Raw genomic sequence first — 23368 nt, 5'->3', positions numbered from 1 at the left:
ATTCTTTCTCACAGGGCAAAGATATGTCTACCTTTTCCACATTCACACGCCAATTATTTGGTTCTGTAGACTTCGTTAGGTACACATGCTGACGAGGTTCAATACAAAAAAAACGAAAATAACACCGGTCATTTATAAATATAATTCTTTCTTTGTCCTTATTCGTCACCAATAAACACACAGTCTCCAATTTAGGTTTAAAATGGACATGTATGGTAAGGTGCCCATTTCCAGGTGTCCTTCAAAGATCTGCTTTTGCGGCTTTTTTTTCCCTTTATTTATTTTTTTTGAATGCAACCTTCTCAGCCGTTTTGGCTTCGCAACATCAAATTTGATAAGCAACTGCCTTTTTATGGATCGCTTTGGCCATTTCCAGCTGTCCTCCCAGGACTGACTAAGATTTTGTCGCATTTGTGACCAAATTTGAATCTACTAGACCGGCACGCTAAAATATGACAAATAAGTTTTGGTCAAAGTTTTGATGATATGCCATGCAGAATAATAAAAAAAAAATCTTTCAAATTCAGCCTCAGAAGCCAGTTTGACATAACAACAAAAATGTGGTTGATATCAAATGGAGACCCACCAAAAATATTTTGTTTGAGTGAGACCAAATTTGAAGCTACTAGGTCAACACGCTAAAATGTGATGACTATGTTATTGGTCAACGACTGTAGGTAGAGCACGTCAGCCAAGTTTTGATCTTGTCATGCAGAATAAAAATGATTTCAAATTCAGCCTGAGAAGCCAGTTGGACATGACAGCAAAATTTTGGTAGATATCATATGGAGACCCACAAAAAAAAAGTTTCATGATCCCGAGGCCTGATAAGACACGTGAAGTCACCAATTTTGGTTTTAGAGTGGCCGTTTTCAAAATTGTTTATTTTTTTTGAATGCAACCTTCTCAGCCGTTTTCGCTTCACAACATCAAATTTGATAAGCAACCACCTTTTTATGGATCGCTTTGGCTATTTCCAGCTGTCCTCCGAGGACTGATGGATTTTAGACCAAATTTGAAGCTACTAGACCGGCACGCTAAAATATGACAAAAAAGTTTTGGTCAAAGTTTTGATGATATGCCATGCAGAATAATAAAAAAAAAATCTTTCAAATTCAGCCTCAGAAGCCAGTTTGACATAACAACAAAAATGGAGACCCACCAAAAATATTTTGTTTGAGTGAGACCAAATTTGAAGCTACTAGGTCAGCACTCTAAAATGTGATGAATATGTATTGGTCAATGACTGTAGGTGGAGCACGTCAGCCAAGTTTTGATCTTGTGTTATGCAGAATAAAAAATATTTCAAATTCAGCCTGAGAAGCCAGTTTGACATGACAACAAAAATTTGGTCGATATCATATGGAGACCCACAAAAAAAAAGATTCACGATCCCGAGGCCTGAAAAGACACGTGAAGTCACCAATTTTGATCTTCGAGTGGCCGTTTTCAAAATTATGGCACTCTGCTCCTAAAATTTGAGACCAGGGAAGTACATTTTCCATCTTGCATCATTTCATTAAGCCTATTTATCAGTAATACTACAGTGAAAGTTGTAAGTCCCCAAAATTTCAGGTCAGGGCCTCCTCAAGAAAAAAAAAGATGCAAAATTGAGACATTGAGTGATTTATAATTTTGGTGAAACTGTTCCCTTGATGACGCTTGATTCCCAAGAGCTTTTCAATTTGCAACCGCTTATGTCGGCTAGCGTTGAAGACAGAAACACAAAAAGACGTCTAAAAAGACTGCCATGAATGAGCGCCTTTAGCAAACAAAGCCAATCAAAGACGCTGCAGAAATCTGCCACAATGGTAAATAAACGACGAAGGCGACAGCGACGCCTTCAAAAAAGGCTTATTTACGTCCGACGGCGCGAGCTCGAGCTCAAAGGAGACGCGTCGGCGCGGCGCTGACAACGGCGGGCCTGATGAAAGCGGCAAAGAGGAGATGGTTCCGACATATTGGATGGCCACGCAGCATAAAAATAATAACGGCGATGAATAAATAGAGACGTGCTTGTCACTGAGGGCGGCGGGGGAAGGGGAGGGGGGGGGTGGCATTGCGTTTGGCAGGAGAGAAGACATCATTCATTTGTTTCTCTCGGGGGAACGTCGACAAAGGAGTTGAGGAAGCGGCACCCATGCGCGTTACGACATGCCGCAAATCGACACTTCCTCTGTCCTTGGCGTGGCACGAGTCCGCTCCCAGGTGGTCCGCTCCCGCCGCTTCTCTAAAAAAAAAAAAAAAAAAAAAGGGTGTTCGAATAGTTGCGTCGGGGGAAAAAATGTCAATCGTCGTAAGAGAAAGATCCATTTTGATCGCTTTTTGGTTTCAAAGTAGCGTTTCAAACCAGTGTTCAAGCCTGAGTTACGGTTTTGAAACAACAATTAGGGGGTTCAAACTAGGGTTTCAAGTCCGAGTTAGAGTTTTAATATATAATTGTTTATATATAATGATTAAGAAGCATTATATCTCTATTAGAAGCATAAGCGTTCATCTTTGGAAGCATAATCAATTTATCATTGCAGGCATAAGCTTTCTTCTTTGCGAGCATAATCAATCAATATCAAAATAACAATAATAACATTAATAATAAGCGAATGTATGATAACTAAAAATAATCAATCATAAGGTTTGAAGACTGTGTTAGGGTTTCAAGTCAGGCTACTTGAAACGTGGGTTTGAAGTCTGGGTTTGGGTTTCAAAAAAGGTTACAAGTCAGCGTCAAGGGTTCAAGCACTGGGATTTTCACCCGTTTAACATGATCACATAAACTGTCCACTTTAGTAGCCCTTGCCCCTAGGGTTTCAAAGCAGGATTACGGTTTCATACTCGGAGTTTAAATGCGGCTCGTGCTTCAAATAGTAAGATTTTTATGGCCGTTTTGAGGTTTTAAGCGAGGCTTTCAAGCTCCTGTCGGGCTTTTAATTTTGAGATTCAAAGAACAAATTGGGTTAGCGTTTGAGGTTAGGATTTGGGTTTCGGTTTAAAAAGAAAATTCTCTGAACATTTTTCGCCAAATTGTATGGCAGAGGCTTGCGATATTTGACTGTGGCTGCAATCTGAGCTTGTTGGTTGTTCAGCTCCCTCTGTGACGTACGTGAGGGCTGTTCAGGCCTCCTTGCCGAGCAAGAAAAGAGTCTACCGCGTATGGGAGGTGGCGCAGACGACCCCCTACGGTCGTTGTTATTTTTGGGGTGTTAATATCTGCCGCCGACTCACGGTGGCAAATGCGAACGTTGAGCTTCACAAACAGGAAGCAGACTCCCGCCTGTCAAAAGCAGTCTCGGCTCACAGCGGGAACGTCAGCGCTGGAAGGCGCCGGCAACGGCGGGTAAAATGCTGCAATGGACGTACGCCGCACGGGGAGAAGATGCCAGTGAAACCATCTGTTCGAACAGCGCGGTCAGGAGTTTAAGGACCAAGCTTTCAAGACAGGATTGGGGTTTGTGTTTTGAATTCGAATTGATTGACTGCCAATGATTAGACCTTCAAGGTACTGCTCCAAAACTAATCTTGGGTTTCACGATTATTAGACAGGGTTAAGGTTTGGGTTTTGCATTTGGGTTTCAAACTAGGGTTGAATCGGGTTTCATACCAAGGGTTAGGGTTTCCGCTCCATGTCTTGATATCAGGATCTGTTAATTGTATCTCACCTCTGCTATCAATTAGGAGTTTGCTGCCGCTCCAAAATCCAAAATTTCCCAGCCAGTGAAGAAAGCCCCAAAGCCTCGTGGCTAACAATTAGCATCGAGAACAACAATGGCTGTTATCTTGCATGGAGTTCACTTCCTGGAGGCTTCCCGCTAATGACGGCGACGCTAAACTGCGCTCGTGTTTTTGGCCGCCAGATCACGCTTTCTTCCCACAAAGAAAAAGCCGACTCCTGAAGGAAAGCGGGCGCGCTGATGCTAATCGTGTTAATCTTCTGTTTGCCATCTGCTCTCTTTTTTTGTCTTTTTTTGCCACAAAGTCAGCGAGCATCTCCGGTCTTGGCGGTGCATGCGTGCAGTTTATCGGCCATCCTGGCGGCGGCTGGCGGTTTACAAGCAGAGCGACGGAGCTTTCACCACCATCCAGTGAGCAGCGTCGCCATGTCATCAAGTAGGTGGCGTTCTGACAATTATTAAAGACTTGACTAGGTTATCTTTTCCAGCTGTTTCATTCCTGTGGTAGGGTTTCAAAAATTTTCAAGGCTTTCAAAGAAGAGATTCTAATCTGGGTTAGTGTTTTAAATTGAACCTCACCTTTCAATGCTTTGTTTTATTTATGGACACACTCCTCAGGACAGACACTCTGCTACGACAAGCCGATGTTGGTTTCAGAGAATAACAGTGATGCAAAACGGCGCAAGTGAATGGAGACAATCATTTTCAGATTCTGTCAAGTCAAAGCTGATGTCTCGATGCATGAATGAGGCTGCTCCGTGCCACACGTGTATATGCACTGCTTAGGTGAGATGGAGAATAATAGAGAAAGGTAATACAGCAGATGTGGCCAATCCCACGTGTCACTCATTTTCTGTCACACACACACAGCACTCGGGAATGAAAAAAAATCATAGAGAGCATCTTTGCATTGAGCCATCGAGTGCACATAATGAGAATAAATAAGTATTTTGTGAAAATGATCACGTGGACTTTATGGTGCTCATCACGTGGACTCACAAAGATGGAACAGGATTTCGGCAAGCCAGGACACACATAAGAAAATAAATTAGAACATCAAATGTACTTTTTAATGACCTGTTTTTTTTACTCATATTTATATGACTTAAATATTGTTTATGGTAATATCTAGCCCAAAATGAGCCAATATCGATCTGACATGAGCCAAAATTAGGCTCACACCAGGACAATGTCAGACTTTGATGATGCAAACAACATTGTATCATCGAGGTACGATCGGACTAACGGTGGGCTGCTATTGGCTAACCGGTTAACGCCATTGTAAAAGGGCTAACACTGAGCAAAAGTCAGCTATAAAAATTGTACTAACTTTAGGCGAATAGCATGCTGAAGTGTAGCACGATTCTGACGTCGGATAGCGTTTTGGTTAATATCAGGAAAATAATATCCTGCTAACATCAAACTAACACCATTCTAACATCGAGCTACTAACAGTTCAAATGTCGGCGAATATTAGCCTAACATCAGGCCAGTATATTTCCAATACCAATGTGTAGCAACGTCATATTGAGCTGCTTCCAGCTAACATACGTGGCTGACATTTCTAAGTGAGAATCCCATTAAAATATAAACTTTTGCCTTTTCCATAAAAGTGAAGTGAAAGTTGAAAACAAATAATTGCCGGCCTTCACCTCATCACCGACTAGAAATACTCGCAAGACGGCCAAGGTTGAAGGTGGCCTCGGCATGTGGGCGGCGTCTGACAGCGGATGACAGCTGTCACTCTTCGTCAGTCTGTGGCGCGTTTCCACGCGAGCGAGGCTCAGCTGGTCGGCCGGCGTTTTTATTTTCACCAGCAAATTGATGGATTCGCGCCTCACCTGTTCCCTTCCCTTGCCTGGTTAGCGCCTTAATGTGATTGGCTGCCGGCAATGATGCGCTGTGACGACTTCTTTAGCCACTCATTAGCACTAACCAGTGTTTAGCTGTCGTTGTTTGTTGCCCCCTCATTATTCCAACACAATGTCAATCTCGACCAGAGCAAAGACGTATTTTCTAAAAAAAGTCATTATGACCAAGATAGTCCGAAGAGTATATTTATGTCAAAACAAGGGAGGGATGTTTTTTTATTTCAACAAGCGAAGTTCAAAACAAAAATACCAAAATCTGAAGCACAGAAAAAGAGAAAGTTGCATAAATAAAAGAAAATGGCCAAGTTTGAAAATACCCTAAGTTGCCCAAAAGTTAAAAAAAAAAAAAGTGCAAAGGTTCTGTCTTGATGCCTCGTTTGCAGAAGCAAAAATAATGACATTTGAACAAGAACAACTTCTGACATTTCTGTCATTTCTCGGGCGAGCTAACCTTTTCTATTGTGTTTCTTCACATAACTGCGTTTCATAGCCAGCTGCTTTTAAAGTGGGCAAGCCATGAAAGAAATGCAAAAACAGAGCATCAAGACAAGAGCTTCCTTCGTTTTCACATTTTTGTAATGTTACAGCCTTATTTCAAAATAGTGTGCCAAAATTGCCCCCACCCCCCACGCATTAATAACAGACATCACTTCTAAATTGTCACAGGTTAGCATTCACGTCGTTAGCATGTGACACATCAACAAGATTTTCAAAACAAAAAGTAATAGACTCCTAGCATAGAACAGAGAGAAATATAAAGATTCACAAGCACAGTCGAGTTGGTTTCCTCGTAAATCCCAACTATTCATACGAAACGCATTTCTGCCGCTAATAATGTCGTTGTCGGGTAGATTTGTCTTCTCCTCTCAGTGGATCTTTTCATGTTGCCGTGCTTATTCGCCGCCTGTCTGTCAAACTAATCTGCATGCTGACCTTTTACTTCTGGCGCTTGTCGCGCGACTCCAGTTCACATCAGATATGAGTAACTATAGCTCTATATTATCTTTTTTTTTTTTTTTATATGATATTATATGACATTTCATGGCTGCGCGCAAGCGTCCTGTTGCAGTGCATTTCCGTGGATATCATCTTTGGTGATTGGGATATTCTGCCATCGATTACTTGTCAGCTTGTCTCTGGATGCAAAGCTTGAAAGGCAATTTCATTAGCCTTTAGCTCTCTGTGCCATGTTCATAAACAAGACATGCGGGGAGCTAATAAGACGTCAAACTATTCCACAGTTTTAATTGCCGGGAAATCTCCGTCGGACTGATTCGCTAGAAAACTTTGCCGTACCTCGTCTGAAACACGACAACACAATGCTGGGTAATATTAACCCGCAATCAAGCTAATATGAGCGCACATCAGGCTAACATAAAGCTAAGTCATACCTCCTTCGTTGGGAACTTTAAGGACACAAAGTAACAAATACCTGAGAGCTAAAGTGAGGCTGACATCGGACAAATATCAGACCAATGCAAGGCTAAAAAAAAAAAAAAAAAAATTAAAAATAGACTAAACATCAGGCTAACACAGATACCCTGCTTATATTCAGAATATTTGCGCAGATACGCTCATATCGAAAACAGCCCATAAGGCAAAAGCAAATTTAAGAGCAGCAGTTAGCATTTAGAGAAACAAAGTTGACACCAAACTGGAATTATGCTCAAATCGGACTCACAAATGACCACTTTTACCCTTCTGTCGTAACCGCTGTGCTTGAAAAGGTTAAATTGAGACGAGATCATCATTATTACAAGAGTACATCAACTTTTTGGAACATATGCTCGACGGTGCGCCGTTTGGGGCGTAAAATGTGTTGTTGCTCTCATAGGATTCCCGGTGGGAAAGAAATAGTTTCCAAATTCAGGAAAGCTGAAATAGTGACGGAATATATTGACAATGACAAATCCTATTACACATTCAAACTCCTTCCAGATGGATTTCATGTAATAGTGCGTGTTTGCCGGATGGCTCGGTGTGGCTCCATTAGATTTGTGCGTTGGGTCCTCGCTGACATTGATGGAGCGCGTGTCAAAAAGTGCGCCTGGCATGTGCTTGTCTTCATCAATTGCTAACTGGCTTCCTTCATTTGCGACGTGACAGCGTCCTCCCCACTTGCTCGGCTAAATTGCATTCTCCCCAAAAAAAATTGTCAGCTTGACGTGTAAAAATATAAGTTTGCCATCAGGTGTGGTGACATGTTATTTTATGAGATTGTTTTTTTTTTTTTTTCCCTAACATATCCTCTGCCACCTCAAACATCCGCCGTGCCATCAAATGAATTTAGACACGCGCCTCCCGACATCCATAACTGTGGCTGACATTTCAGGAAAACGCAGATTGGCAGAAAAACAAAAAAAAGGTCAAGATGGCCTGTCAAAGTGAAAATATGCGGTTAGACGCTTTCTTAATGAGCACACAAAAGCGACATGGGTGCTTTTGCACTCTGGGAAAAGTCCATCACGTGAAATTTTTCGGACAGGATATCATTGGGCCCTTTCCAGCTAATTGATTTGTCATTGTAAAGCTAGCATTGGTTCACCTGCGCCTTTTGCGCAGAAGGTGAAATCGGCTGGCAGTGCACAGTTCATCGCGATCATCTCCATCATGCCCCTTGCGAGTGTGTTCATTTTGTGTTTGCGTCTGTAGATTGTCTTTTAGTTAGTCTGCTGTTAGCCTGATTTTTCGTCAGCACCGTACAAACCCAAACTCTGTCCAACACGGAGGACCCCGTGTCACACATTTCCATAGAACAACGCGTACTCTTTTAAGCTCTCAGGCTTCCCCGCACGCACTTTTCTGATGAACATCAATTAAGGCCTGCAGTCGAAGGAGCGCGCGCACGCCCGGACGTGCCCGGTAGCGCCGGGATAATTAGGCGAGCGAGACCAGGGCCCGTTCGCACGTTGCATCGCCGGCCAGGAGGAATTGGCGGCGACCTTTTACGGAGGAATAAGAAGCAGGTGTGCGATTGGCAAAGTGGAGAGAGCGAGTGAGGAAGAGGAGAGAGAAAGAGAAGAAGGAAAAAAAAAAAGTCCCACCCCCCAGGGCAAAATAGCCACGGGCATCAGACAACCAGTGGCAAGATGCTTTTAAGACGAAATGGTAATACTCGCGCTCTAAAAGTCCATCGGCCCCCTGGAAGAATCTCTTAGAGTAAATGGGATCGCAGCTGGAGCTTACATTGACATTTGCTATATTTGGACGCTTTGAAAAAGTCAAAAGTACAAGCCGGGTGAAAATAAAAATAAATCATGTTGCAGAGGGAGAAGCAATAACATGACCAAAGTCGAGACATGCCAGCAGTGAGATTCCAACATTTAGATCATGAGATATCAGCATCTGGGAAATTTGCGCGTGGACTTTGATCACCGTTCCATATCGGTAGCTGGTCGCGCAGACCAGCCAGAGGAAAAAAAAGACAAGAAAAAGGCTTTTTTTTAAATTTTTTGACCGTCCGTTTCGAAGCAGCGCAACACAACAGTAGTCCGCGTGTCCTTCAGGACCGGCCCTTCGCCCGCTTTGTGGTCCCGCATTCAACGTGAGAGTCCGAAGGGGCGGGCCCTGCCGCTGTCAGATAAGCGTGGCGGCGGGCGGATGGGCCTCTGGGACGTGAGCAAGATGGCGGCCGTTATTGTTGTTGTGGCTCCAAACTGGTGTCAGCTGGATGACAAGCTCGTCTATGATTTATTTATGATTTTTTTTCCCTCCAGAAAAAAAGAGAATCTGACTTGCTGGAGGGGAAAAAAAAGCCAATTCATTGTCATTAGATGCCATTTTTTTCGTGGCAAAATGACTGTTATTCTAAGATATTAAATACATAAATCTGTCATTTTATTCTCCGACCAAGTGACTTTTGTGAAAATTATTTTTTTTTCACTCATGATTCTCTAGATATCATTTTTGTCAATTCTTCTGTGAAACTTTATTCTCATTAATTGCAACCTTAGAAAAAAATTATAGAGCTTCGTCAAAAGATTTTGATTTGTATGTTCAAATTTTGACTTGCTTCCTGTATAATTCAGACAAAATACAGGTTCATTCCTGTATTCTGTTTTTTTTTCTCTCCCAAGTCTGAAGCGCTGAACGCCCTTTCTGTCGGGTTAAGTGTGGCGTCCGGCCTTTGGGATCCGATCAAGATGGCCAACGTTATTGTTCCTGTTGTTTTAAACAAGACTCGAGTGTCAGCCGGATGACAACCAGGCCACTTGATTTAACCCAATATTTTTTGTGTATATGTGGTTTTTTTTTTTCCAACGCGACTAATTGGCAGTGTGATGTTGGTCACAGGCGACACGGCGGTGAGACTTGTGCGGCATTATCGAGGCGGGCAGCCGGACGGAGGCAAACACCGGCCACGCCATCAAAGGCCGAGTGGCCCCGACTGGAAAAGGTCCCTGCGGCCGCCTTATCTCCCGCAGCCACTTGGAGGCCGCGCCAGGCTGCAGCCGCTGGCCAAGCTCTGATGTGAAGACAAGCCAGCTGTGCGCCAAGGTGGGCAGCACAAGACCGGATTAGCGCCGCTTGCTCCTTTTGTGTGTTGTCGCCACAGCAACGGAGGTGAAGGGAAAATCACACACAGCAAGAAACAGGAGGTTGAGTCCAATTGGATGTTGCTAATTTCATATAGATTTTTTTTAAAAACCTATCCCCTATTTGGTAAAAAAAAAAAAAAAAAAAAAAAAAAATCACTTCTTTGTTTCCCCAATATCAAAGTATTGCGTCGATGCCAACTTGTGGCAACTTGGAATCAAGGAACTAACTCGAAGTGAAGGGAAGGAGCTTCATTTAGTCAGGCCATGATCTCATAACTTCTTATAGCAAATTAGTACTTTGCCGCCATCTTGTGGCATCTAAAGCCAATTGGAAATCATTTTCGATGGTTATCAATGACACTCAGATTTTCATTATTCATGTCAGGGGCTCAGTGTAACATCAAAAAACGGAATTAAGTCTCGAATTTTTATTCTCAAATATACTCTTATTGTATATATTAGTGTTCGTATTGTTTGTTTAAAATATCACTTTAAAATAAATATGAAAAATACTTTTTCATGTCTTTACAACATTCTCAAAGAAAGTATCACTTTGTTTTTGTAATTCAAAATTCTCAAAAGATATTTTTTTCAAAGGTTGCAAAACTTTTTTCTTCGGGTTGTTCTCCCCCCATGTTCTAATTCCCACGCAAAAAAAAAAAAGCCTCCATCTTTTTTGTCATTGTATCCGAGTAAAGCTGCCCTAATGGGACGCAAAGCTTCCCTGCGCCACACAGTTTGATTATTTTTATTTGCTGTGGCTTCCTCCTCTTCCTCATCATCATCACCACCACCACCACCATCATCATCATCATCACCACTGTGTGAAGTGCGGGGAAGTTATTTTTGAAAACGTATTTGCTTGATTATGCAGTACGGCGGGAACCCTTGAGAGTGAGCTGATTAAAAGCCGAGACGTCGGGGGAAAAGAGTCAACAAAAACAAGGACAAGGGAAGAGGAGGTGCGACATTTTACGCCGAAAAATTAAAAATGTATTTGCTTTACTCGCACAATTACCTGGTTGACATAATGCGAACAGCACGTCGTACAATATGAGAGAGCCAAAAACAGGATTAGGCTAATTATGCTTCCCAGTAAGCCAATGCAGGACCTTTTTGATTTTCGCCTAATTAAATGGCCGACATAAATGTCAAAAGCGTCATGTTCCGACCACACTATTCTCATCAGCTGTCAATTAGCATTCGCTTAGGATGCTAATGAGCATGCACGTTCTGCAACTGGCCTCCGATTAGGCTTGGCTTAGCCGTTTTATTTGAAACTGAAAAACGTGCAAGCGAGGCACTCTCCTCCTCCTGTACGGCTAAGAATATCGTCAAGGCCAAACAAACCCAGTTTGTAAAATGTATTTTGATGCATATACATAACCTCGTGCTTATGTCATGATTTATTAGCACAGAACGCAAGGAAAATGCAAAAAAAAAAAAAAAAAAAAAAAACAACTTTCTGATCGTAATAACTTCAAATAAGGCAACATTATTTATTTTACTTATTTAACCGTTGTTTATCTTGGTAAGGCAATTACAGACCTGGCTGCAGACAAGCAAGATGAAATAAATCAAGAGTGGAAAGCAGTTTCAAAAGTGGAAAGTGAATGAGTGGCAGCGCTTCCATTGGCAAGCAAACAAGTCGACTGTGTTCGCTCCCTCAACGGCGCAAACAGCAAACGAAAGGAAACGTCACCTTTGCGCGCTCGACTTGCGCTAGGCACAAAAATAGGGCCCACGGTAATTAATAGACTAAATAGTTTGTCCGACAAAATAACAAAATATTCGTCTCTTGCTTCAATTTTTTTTTTGTTGCCACAAACACAACACTTGGCTGTCTATGTTGCTTTTTTTTTTTTTCCTCGACAAAGAAGCCACTTTTAGGTCTGAATAACGTTCAGGGCTGCGACCCCCGCCGAGTGGCTCGCTGGCGCTCACGGCGCCGAAGGTCAACACAGTCACGGAGGCGGCTAAAAGAGAGCACCTTGTGACTTCAGCCTTTTTCTGATTGACTTTTTCAAAACATCTTCAGGAATTTCCTGAACGTACCATTGTAAACAAGTCAAACATTTAATTTCAAAACACATTAATTTAAAAAAAAAAACAAAAAAAAACACGTCAGTTCAAAATTAATGGCGTCCGACATGCAAGAATTATTATTTTGTGTTGATTTAGATGACCTTAGATGATATTATCATTATTAACCCTTTCAGGCACAGCGGTCATTTGATCAATTTACTTTGATGCGCATTTGTAAAAAAGCACGTCGAACGTTCCTGAACGTAAAGACCGGCTGGCCGCCATCCATCACGAAACGCTGCGGTAATCTCCGCTTCATTGGGCCCATTTGTTCCTCGGTTTACTTTGTTTGTCGAGCGGCAGTCTGTCGCTGTTTAGCGAGAGTCCAAAAGAAGTGATTCGGGTTGTTTTTTTTTAACATTTTGTGTATGCAGGCTGTGTTACTCGCGCTCATAAATACGACACAAACGCTTTGTCGTGACGCACGAAATGATAATTGCCGGACGCGCCGGCGCGGCCCAGTGCAGATGCGAAACACGCTCATTCGCTGCTCCACTGAGGAGAAACAAACAAAAAAAAATCTTTTCAAGAGGTGAATGGAGATATGGTTGCACAAATGTGCACACCCTCTTATAACTGAGGAAGCGGCTGTGTTAAGATTAAACTCATTAAAATATCAAGGTAGGACATACCGGATACAATTTAAAGTAGCTCTGATGCACACCATGAAGTTCAGATGTTCTAGTAGGCTTGCTTGGCAATTAGTATTAATATTTATTATTGCATTCAAACTCATGTTAATATCAAGTCATGATATACCCGCACTCTTTCAAGTGCCTCTAATTAACCCCAACTAAAGTTCAGATGTTCTAGTAGGCTTTCTGGCTTTTAACAATAAAGTGTATTTAAAAAATCCCCCAAAATATTTCGATGTTCATTGATTAGGTTTCACAAAGAATTTAGAAGGACCTGAAAGTCAAGAAGTTTTCTTTGTCGGATATTTTCAGTCAATATCATCATTTCGAATCTTTTCCTACGGTACTGCTAATGTGTCACACGGGGATGATGTACAGCGGGCGGGCATCCCACTTGGCTCAACGGTCCAACACAGACTCTGATCCGCCTGATAAAAGTCGACTACGGCGGTGAAGCCATCTCCATTTCAAAAGGACTTTGACCATATTTGGCGGTGATGTTTTGATATTGAACGCATCGGTCGGCGCGTAAAATCGTTTTATTTTTCCTCTAATGACGAGCTGCTTTCAGAAGTGTGACTATAATCCCGCAAACGGAGCCCCGAATCGGACTTCTTCCTCTTCTAATCCGTCGTAGCAGGTTCATCTCGCACGACCTTGGACGCGCTAATCCTCGGCCGGGCGGGGGTTTTCGCACCAACTAAATCCAAAGAGCAACACATGCGATGTGAACATCAGGCCCGACGGAGTGTCAAGTCTGTCACTAATTAAGGTGTACTGTGCCGAAGACTGAGTGCATGCAAATGAGCTCGTTTTGAACGAATGGGTGGGTTGTCAGATCATAATGGTTTTTGTTTTGTTTGGTTTTTTTCACGACACAGGTGTGCAGCCGCCACACGGCCTTTGTCATGTGTTGGACTGGTTAAATAATAGGAGGCTTTTTAACGCTGCAAAGATGACGGTTTTGGCTGGCATGAAGCTGGATAAACACAATCTTAATGTCAGCGTTATTTTTTTTTCATGGCTTTTCAGTTAAATATAGGACAATCTATTCATTGTTAGTTGCTGAAAGTGGGTCAGGGCGGCAAGCAAACATAATGTGAAAAAAGATGAGTCTCACAAATAAAACGCATTCTGAAAAAGGAAGTAAAAATGTTTAGATTTATGGAAACAAAGTTCACGTTTAGCTTCATTTAAAGACCCTTGAAGTGAAACTTCAGGTCCCTGTTTTACCTTTTTTCCCCTACTTGGGCCCTCGGAGACTTGCTAAGCGGCGAAGTAAAATGAGTGTGAGTTACAACCACTCAAATATTGTGCACTTCATTTCAATGAAGGCGATTTTTAAACTTTGTTGCATTTCGCAATTTGAGAATTACTTATGGCGGCACCATTGAAAGTTAGAACATGTCAGCAAGCTCTGACCTTGTCAGGAAAAAAGAAAACCTCTCAGATGGCAGGAAATTGCAAAATTAATGTAAACACGGTCGATGTTTCTTTTCAGGCATAGCTTCTTGAGACCTTTTTTTCCCTTTTTTTTTTTTTTGAGTCCACTCAAATTTCATGTTTCGAAGGGAAACATTTGGTCTATTTTTTTCGGATTTTATTCTATTTTTTTTTTTTTTTTTTTTTTTAATGGCGAGTCATCAAAATTTGCAGCCATGCTTCACTTCTTGAGACTTTTTTGTGGGTCTCTTAATGATAGGCATGCCCACCAAATTCCATGTTGCCGAGTTAAATATCTGCGCCATTTTTTTTTTTCCCCCCTCTCAAATTTGAAAGCCTTAAACGTGGTGATTTTCTTGACCAATGAATAGAAACGATAAAGAAACCCAATTTTAAGTGGGCCAATACACGGTGACAGCGAAGAGAACCGCATTTACTCGGAAGAAGTTGACGCTAACTGGCGGTCATTTTCCTACACGGCGGCGCGTTGACCTTGCCACTCGGCTGTGTCACGTGCGCCGTTTGTGTTCTGGCTTGCATGCGCTCCGTCCAAGTGCCATTAGTCACATTAAAAATATGTTTCAAATGTGCTGCTGGCTAAGTGAAGCCGCGTTCTCCTTCTCAACTTCAAAGTCACATCATCAACATGATACAAAGCCCGCGTCCCATCTTTGCCATTACGTCCAAAGTACATCCACCGCGGAAAGTTTCCCAATGATCCATTTATAGATTAATTCAACTTGCCAGGGCCTTTGTTATCAAAGTCTAATTGACTCATTAGAACATTAATTGCATAAATTAATGGCGTGGAGATAGTCGTTAAATGAGGAGCCGGAGTTGAAACAAAGAGAATTCGTTTTGAGCGCGCGGTCGAAGACAACAACAACAACCGCAGCTTGGTGAAACCTTCTTGGCACAGACGCTCATTTCCATACAAACAATGTTACACCCTTTGACACTATTCAATGTTTCCTAAATTGATGGCGCTGATGAGGCGGTGACGGCGTCAAAACAAATGAGCCCACGCAAACAGGAAATGGAGGGAGCTGGTCTTCAAAAATGTAGCGTAACATTAAAAACCGGAGACAGCCAGCTCAGTGATGATGGCCATTAACTACCCCCCCCCCCAAAAAAAAACCAACACAGCCTCGTCAGCACTTTTCCAGCCATAACTGTCATTTGTTCAGATGGATGACTCGTTCGCCTTTGTTTTGCACAAAATAAATAGCGAGCGCGACGGATTTCCAGCTATGCATTGCGTTCATCTCCTACAACTTAACAGCGGTTCAAATGTTTTGACGAAGAAATATAGCACGATTTTAAACATGAGCGTGAACTCTTAAGGTGACATCCATACTCCCTGTGAGTGCTTTCATTTTGCGGTTGCATGTGTAGGTGCTTCTTCAACAACCCTGGAAATTGTTTATGTTCCTAAAATGAGACATGATTTTACCGTATTTCCCGCACTGTAAGGCACACCTAAAAGCATTCAATTTTCTCAAAAGCCGACAGCGCGCCTTATAATCTGATGTGCCATATATATGGATCCCTTTAGCGTAGCTCCATCTAGTGGATGCATAATGTAACCGCAGCCACTATTATAGCTTTTATGCACCTTATAATGCGATGTATGAAAACAGTTTTAAAATAGGCCATTCACTGAAAATGTGCCTGATACTCCGAAGCGCCTTATAGTGCGGAAAATACGTTAAAATCATGTCTCATTTTAGGAACATTTAAAAAAAAAAAAAAAAAATCCAGGGGTGTTGGCCATAGAAAACGATGGGAAGTGCTGCTCAAAGTCATTTGAAATCACAAGCAAATAAAATACATCCCCAAGTCAATTTACAAGTCAAATTTAGTGTTTGACTTTCCACAGCATTGCTTTTTCGAAATGAATGACACTAAAGTGTCATGGAACCAGCTATTGAAGCCACTGCTGGAGCTTATTACCGCTGAAACTGTCATTTATTCTTCTCTATTCAAAGTTAATAGGCTTACACAATAGGGCCTTATACTAACATATAATGGAGGGCTGCGGGTGAATGGATGCCAAGCAACCCATAATTTTAATTTATGCCAAAAGAGGATTGTTCCTTCCTGGGAGAGAAAAACAAAAATTAAAAAAAAAAAACATAATTTGCATAAGAGCATCCAGTGCCACCAATTGTAGTCAGCGTGACAAATTCACTGCCGCGATTATCAAAGAAATGTTTTGTGACATTTCTTCAAAGGCAATGTTCATCCGCACATCAATGGTAAATTAATAATAAACATTGTTGGATCGCCACTGCTGGCGAGAACGATTTGAAACCCGATGCCTTTTCGATGTTTGGATTGACCAAACGGTCGCAAAATACAGTCGACGCAAATGCATTTTCTTAGCTGACCTGTCGATGGCATGCACCACGGCCACTTCAACAGTCCAGAGCTGCCTTGAAAAGGCAAGCACACATTCAGTGTCACAGATCCTACAATGTAGAATGTGATGATGGTGACCCCTGAAGCTGCGCAGAACTGTAGCAGAAATGTAATGGCTGCGGTAAACAAGTGATTTCTGTACAGAAGACGTAAAGTAGCTTTCGAGAATATAAGCAAGAGAGTTACAGTGAACGCGGAATCGATGAACGGTGAATTTATAGTTGAGAGACGGCCGCCACCTTGAATAGACGCTTCCCTTTGTCCAACATAACTCAACTCATCTTGCTTTGGCTCTGATTGACGACAATGATGATGATGATGATGATGAAGTGCAATGTTTATTCCCAGACTCCTCCCCTGCCATCGCGCGGGCCTAAATCACAACGTGCCTTAGATCACTGTGGGCTTGGCAATAATTGATATGCAAATGAGATGCCATCCATTAGCCCCTGGCGGCCGACGTTTAGGTTATTGGAGGAAACACAAGTGACGCTTGCACCTGCTCTTCCTGGAAAGGTTTCTCCCCCGAAGACGTCTGCCCGTGGCCGTAAATCCTGGCTTTTATGCGCCACCTGGAGATGTTTTCACAGATTTATCCGCACATGCGATGCAACCTGACGCTCGTGCGGACCCACTGCCGTTAGCGCTTACATTTCATTAGCAAAGCGTAAAATCTTTCTTCAGGCAGGAAACAAGCCTAGGGTGGCCTCCGGGGGGTGTACGCTTACCTTAAATTAAACTGGGTGATGTCAGATGTCACCGTGCAGAAGCCTGAAGAGTTAAAAAAAATATATATCATATTCATCATGACAGATGCACAAAACGAATATTAACCAGCCAATTGTTCGGTTATGTGCATGTTTTTGGAATGTGGGAGTACACCGGAGTACCCGGAGAAAACCCACACAGGCACGGGGAGAATATGCAAACTCCACACAGGAAGGCAGGAGTCGGAATCAAACGCTGGACCTCCGCGCTGTGAGGCCGGCGGGCTAACCAGTCGTCCACCGTGCCGCGTAAATATTAACCAATACTGTGAAACGCAAAGAAGAGCGGCCATTTTGGTTTGAAGCAGATATTTGATGGTCATTTTTTTCTGTTTCGAAGGATCCTACAAAGACAACCTTGCCGATTTTGTCCAATTTCTGCCAAATTTGACGCACGTAGACAAGTCAGTAAATGATTGATAGAAAATGTCGCGGGAAGGGCTTGGTGTCAAAGTTGAGTCGAAATAGGATCAAAATAGGCCCAATTATTGGTATGTTTAAACCTGACCTGTTCTGATTTTGATAGTAAGAAGTCAACCTGGCGAAAGAACGAGCTACAGAAAACTGCTAAGCGGGCTTTTGCTAACTTGATGAATCCGTCTCAAAATTGGCCCAATAATGGGTCTTGCGCATACCCGGCAACAAAATGACAAACATGATGATTTTCTTCATCTTTAAAAGACGCTGGGTTTGTCTTTGACCACTTCAAGTCCAATTCGGGCTCAAATGTTTTACAGGCACGTCTGTGCTACGTGTCTGAGTCGTCTTCTATGTGAGGTACAGATATTTTTCTGCCTATTCTTCTTGTTAGCAGCAGCAGGAGAGAAAAAAAATGGGGGGGGGTTAAAAAAAACTGTCCTGAATTATCTCCTCAGTCGCAGCGATTCATTTAAAAAATCAATTTTGCAGCTTAAACACCCTCTTAGTGCGGCGGGGACAGGAAGCGGAGCAGCTATCCATAACGCTGATTAAAAAGCCGCAGAAAGACGAGCCAGCGTTGCCATTGTGCGTCTTTATTTCAAGTCAGACGGACGCACAAAAGCCAGCTGCTCGCTGGCTCGCCGCCGCTTTGTCATCTTAAAGTGCGCTCGCTTATTGTGCCGCCGTCTTTCTTCTTTAGCTTCTTCGCGCGTCATTCCCAGCATCCACTGTTCCGTGTTTGGCCCCCTTTGCTAATTGGGAAAGGATTAATGAAGCAAACAGAGAGCGCTTCTTCCCGCCGGTACGAACACGTTTGACTGAGGATCATTTGCGCGGAGGCTTGAAAAATTGTGTTATGAATCATGTGTGGCTCATTGAGCACGTCCTCAACACATCCTGGGCACGCCGAGAAGAGTGGATTTGCACGACGGGGAGCAGCTCAAATTCAGAGGCATGATAGGCCTATTTACCATTTAAAAACATTTATATGTAGCTAGCTTAAACTTAAGTATCTATTAGCACCTATTATCGCTCTCTCGCTATCAAAAATTCCACTTCCTGGCACGTTCTTCGGTAGGCTGTCAGCTGTTTTTGTCACTCCCAGTCCAAGTTCACCGTAAAACAAACAAATCAGACACCAAAAGGCTCAATTAAAAGCGATTGTTTCGTCAAACGAAAGTTCTCTCGCTGAATGCTATCATGTGACGTGAAGCACCACAGACAGGCTAACGGGAATTAGCATGGATGTGACTCAAATGATGAAGCTTCAGACAACTACAAACGCTAACAGGAATTAGCATAAATTTGATTCAAATGCTAAAGCTTCAGAAAATAACGATTTTTAACACACAGGGTGCATCAACACAAACAAACTGGGACATACAACAGTACTCACGAGGTTTTTTTTTCTCTCTCTGCCCAGTGAAAATGAAGATTGGAGATTAGTCGGGGGACCTTCTCTGCCTCTTCTTGCTGTTCAGTGCATGACATCAATCGATGGTCAGCATTGGTCATGGAAAAGCGTGAGTAGCTTTTTCTGCTTTTGTGCGCCATCCAAAAATCTTTTTGTAGGTGTGCGCCGCGGCCTTCTTTTGAGTGGCCTCCAGTTACACACACACACACACACACACACACACATACATATATATATATATTTTTTTTTTTACACTTGCAAAATCCACCTGCTCTGAAGTTGCATCGTCGTTTTTTTTTTTTTTTTGTTTTTGTTTTCTGGTTGCGATAGAAAATATCCATCTTTAATATGTGTGCTTGGGTTTTGTTTCTAGAGAAAGAAAGGATAATCATGTTCCTGAGCTCCTTTTTAGAAAATAAATTGGTCTGATTGCTGAGGCTCTTTTTTTTTTTCTTGGAAACAAAAATCTGTTAATTGGCTTCTCATTTAGAAAATAGGACTTTCTGATCTTTATTTTTTCATACTTATTTTTAATAAATAAAAGTATGTCTTGGGCTTCTTTTTCTTGGATATAACAGCCATTAAAGTTAGCCTCTGAAGTTTTTTTTTTCCCCCCCCAATAAAATAAAAGTCTGCTTCGTGCCTGAGAAGAAAAGAGCTTGGTCTTGAAGCGGCACACGGCTGGTCAATAATTTCTCACCAATTTAATATTTGAGGGTCGGATTATGAGAATTTAATATTTCAGGCGTTCCTTTCCTTATTCTTATTTCTATGTGATCACATGTATGCAAAACACACACACAGCGATATACATAGACCTGCACTTTTCTATTCGGTGCATCACGTGAAATGTACGAAGACATTAAAAAATAATCATCATTTAAAAAAAAAAAATCTGATTTCGGCATTAAATGGGAATTCTGAAATTTGATCCAGCCTTAGAGTGCGTAGGTGTAACTGATTTTGTGGCAGGAAGTGAGCATGCTGGGATTTTTTTTTTTCTTCTTTTTCGGTCCGGCGCAATCAGCGCGTCAAGCCGTTTATCAGCTTAGCTGTTGATGAAAACATGACTGACCTATTGGAAAAAGGCTTCTTTCTCATCTTGTCGTGGTTTCCTGCCTGCGTGCGTGTGCGTACGTGTGTGTGTGTCTGTGTGCGCCTGTTTGTGTGTGTGCGTCAAAAGAATGGAGTTGTTGAGTGTCGGGATGAAAGGTTGTGATCAGTGGAAAGTCTCCAGCTATTACTTGTCTGCCTCTTACCAATGATTGGCCATGTCTGCTTGCCGCGAGTCCTTCAGGAATAACAACATCGTGTAGTTTGATATATTTTATTAATACAGGATTTAATTGTTTATTGCATGGACGTGATAGTCATGATACATGTCGGTGGGCATTTTCCTCCGACAGAGAGAATTTTGGCGTGTGTGTGTGATGCATCTTGCCCTCTCCGACAAAATGCCCCAAACAAGCATAGAAAGAGGAAAGCGGAATCCATAATCATTTGATTTCATGGCCTGTAACCTCTATAAATTATGCCATGGCAACGCACTTTCCATGTAATGCTCTGGGGGGCGAGGGGAGGGGAGGGGAGTACACTACTGCCCGTGAATAATAACCAGCAGAATGAACGAGACGTGTCAGACTGAAGCTTCAAAACACAAACAGAGAGGTTGCGTTTCTTTTTGTTCGCGTGTCATGGCCACAAGTCACATTCGCGCAATCGTAACTAGGCACGGCCGATTATCGATTACTTGGTATCGGTATCAGTCTGGTGCAGGCCATATTTGCTTTTTTTGTTTTGTTTTTTTTAAGGTGGACGATGCCAATGTCTAATACTTAAGGGAGAAAAAAAATCGGACATTGAGGAACATATTTTCCTCACAGGTAGTTGGTGCGATACATTTTGAAACATCTTGCTACTCAGAACAGAAGAAGAAATCTAATTGAGTCGATTAAAACACTGAGCCTCATTTACCAAAAAAAAAAAAAATTAAAAAAAGAAATTAAAAGAGACCACAGGAGTCCAACTTAGGCCTCTGAAGGAACCAGTTTCAAATCCGCGAATGCATCCACCAGCCTCCCTCGGTCGGATGCTAAAACTTTTGGTGCCTAAGTGAAGACCGAAGGAGGCGAAAAACACAGAAAAAGGTCCCCGCATTTGCATTCGAACGACTCAGCACTCAAGCTCGGCCAAAAAATGTTGGAAATGATGGAGCTCCATCAAACGCTCGGCGTCATCATTAATTCACGCCGGGCGAAGACTTGCTCGGAATCCTGAAGTGAGCGACGCCAAAGAAGGTTCCACGAGTCCTCACACAAAAACGACCCAAAATCAGGCGAAGAAAAAAAAAGGCTGTTTCAGCTCTTTAGATCCAAGATTTATTCATTTATTTTCTTAACAAAGTGAATAAAGTTCAAGAGCTGGCCAAAAACGACCAAACAAAAAGTCTTTCCATTTCCCAAACGCAAACGTGTGGTTCCAATCATCTTTTCAAATTCTTTTTTTAAGATTTTAAAGCCACGAGCGACGCAATAAACCCAAGGACGAGCTGACTAAGCAGTGGAAGCGAAGCGCCGAAGCTTTCCAATACTTCTCAGTCAAGCGTTCAAGACGAGGGGATGTTTGATATCACTTTTTTTTTTTTTTTTCAAACCGATACCAGTGCAAGCGCTTACCCTTTGAGAACTAGCCCTTACCAAGTACCGATACCGTCCGTAATTTGGATCTCTAAAAATGTCATTGATTCGCCAATGGGCGAAACTGCCGCGGCATAGCGCCAACTACTGCAGAGGAGGACTTAATCCATGTCGGATTATGTATTTTGCCTTCAGTATCGTTGGCTTGTTTTGGCAGCCTCCACGAGTTCCGTCCGATTCCTTCAAATCAGGCTGGTATCGTCCTGATACCGATACCTGGTGTGTGTCCTCGCCCGAAAGAGATTTGTTTTCAAACTGTCCACTGTCGTGACCGCTGTGCCTGAAAGGGTTAAATTAGTTCATGATTCATAAAAAAATAATCATATCAATTCGTGCAAAATCTGAAATCGACCACATTTGGAAATTCCGGGTTTCTACTCGACAGCAGTCATGACGGCGCCTACATTGCGAACACAACCTGGTTCACTTTAATGTCACGTGTGACCGCACTCAAAAGGCCATTCATCTTGAAAACAGAGACCAGAGCTGCTCCGACATTCTTAAAAGTCCATTTAACGTCCGCCATCTGCGTCGTCGACGTTGTTTACTTTCGAATCAGGCCTCGCTCAGATTGCAGCTACCGTGAGATGACGCGGCGGCGTCTTAACTCCCAGCTCCATATCGGAATGCTGATTTCCGCGCAAATGAAGCCACTGAGAGACGAAACAAAACCGAGGTGTGATCAATTACTTCCCAGCTGTTGTGCCGCCGGATCCTTCGTGACCGGCTGCTTAAAAAGACGCTGTTCGACGTCAATAACCCAAACGTCGACGTTGTGCCGGCGTGTGGCAAACGGCGTGAGCAAGAGTGGTGTGTGGGGAGGCGGAAAAGGGGTTTGGGGGGCGGGGGGAGCGACGTGAGGGGGAAATAAGGGAGGTAATCAGTAGGCCGAGTGACTGTGGAGGTGAAAAGTGGGTGACGCTGATGGGAGCTGACGCGCAGAATTGGGAGAGGATCAGGAGACGGCGACACTTGAGGAAGCTGTTTCCTCAGCCTGGAAAACTTTGATTTCATTTAATGGAGTGCTCATTAGGATGGAGAAGTGGGGAGGGTGGAGGGGGGGTTGGGGGGGGCGGAGTATAGCAGGGAAAAGAGCTCCACTGGAAATCGGATGAGGCGGATGATGCGAGAGGGTTTCCTCGAACACAAAGTGCGTTGCTGTTTGTTTGTCTCTGCGCAATTAATGTCCCGCCGGCTCAAATCGCAGGTGAATTTCGACTAATTTCACCGAGAGAGAGAGACAGAAAACATTTACAAAATCACACAAATACCAATCAGAAACCCGAACCCAAATACAGGCATCAAAGCTTCATTTGAAAGCCGAAACCTCGTCCGAAATCCAAAGTAAGCCTTTATACCCAAAGTTGAAAATTGATCCCTGACTTGACAATGTCATTAGAAACCCTCATT

The 23368-nt window shown here is 42.7% G+C and overlaps 1 protein-coding gene across 1 annotated transcript in view; it reads left to right on the top strand.

Annotated features, from left to right (window-relative positions):
* LOC109519075 (cadherin-10-like) overlaps positions 1-23368 on the top strand; it is a 70404-nt gene that overhangs the window by 21271 nt on the left and 25765 nt on the right. The window contains exons 4-6 of the mRNA XM_019875391.1: positions 3974-4104; positions 9833-10036; positions 19272-19371. Of these exons, the coding sequence (XP_019730950.1) occupies positions 19362-19371 (10 nt within the window). The 5' untranslated portion in view covers positions 3974-4104; positions 9833-10036; positions 19272-19361. The remainder of the gene's footprint in view (positions 1-3973; positions 4105-9832; positions 10037-19271; positions 19372-23368) is intronic.

This window comes from Hippocampus comes, unplaced genomic scaffold (assembly GCF_001891065.2).
Source record: "Hippocampus comes isolate QL1 unplaced genomic scaffold, H_comes_QL1_v1.1 scaffold25, whole genome shotgun sequence".
Classification (NCBI taxonomy): Eukaryota; Metazoa; Chordata; class Actinopteri; order Syngnathiformes; family Syngnathidae; genus Hippocampus; species Hippocampus comes.
This window is presented reverse-complemented; position numbering and strand designations above follow the sequence as displayed.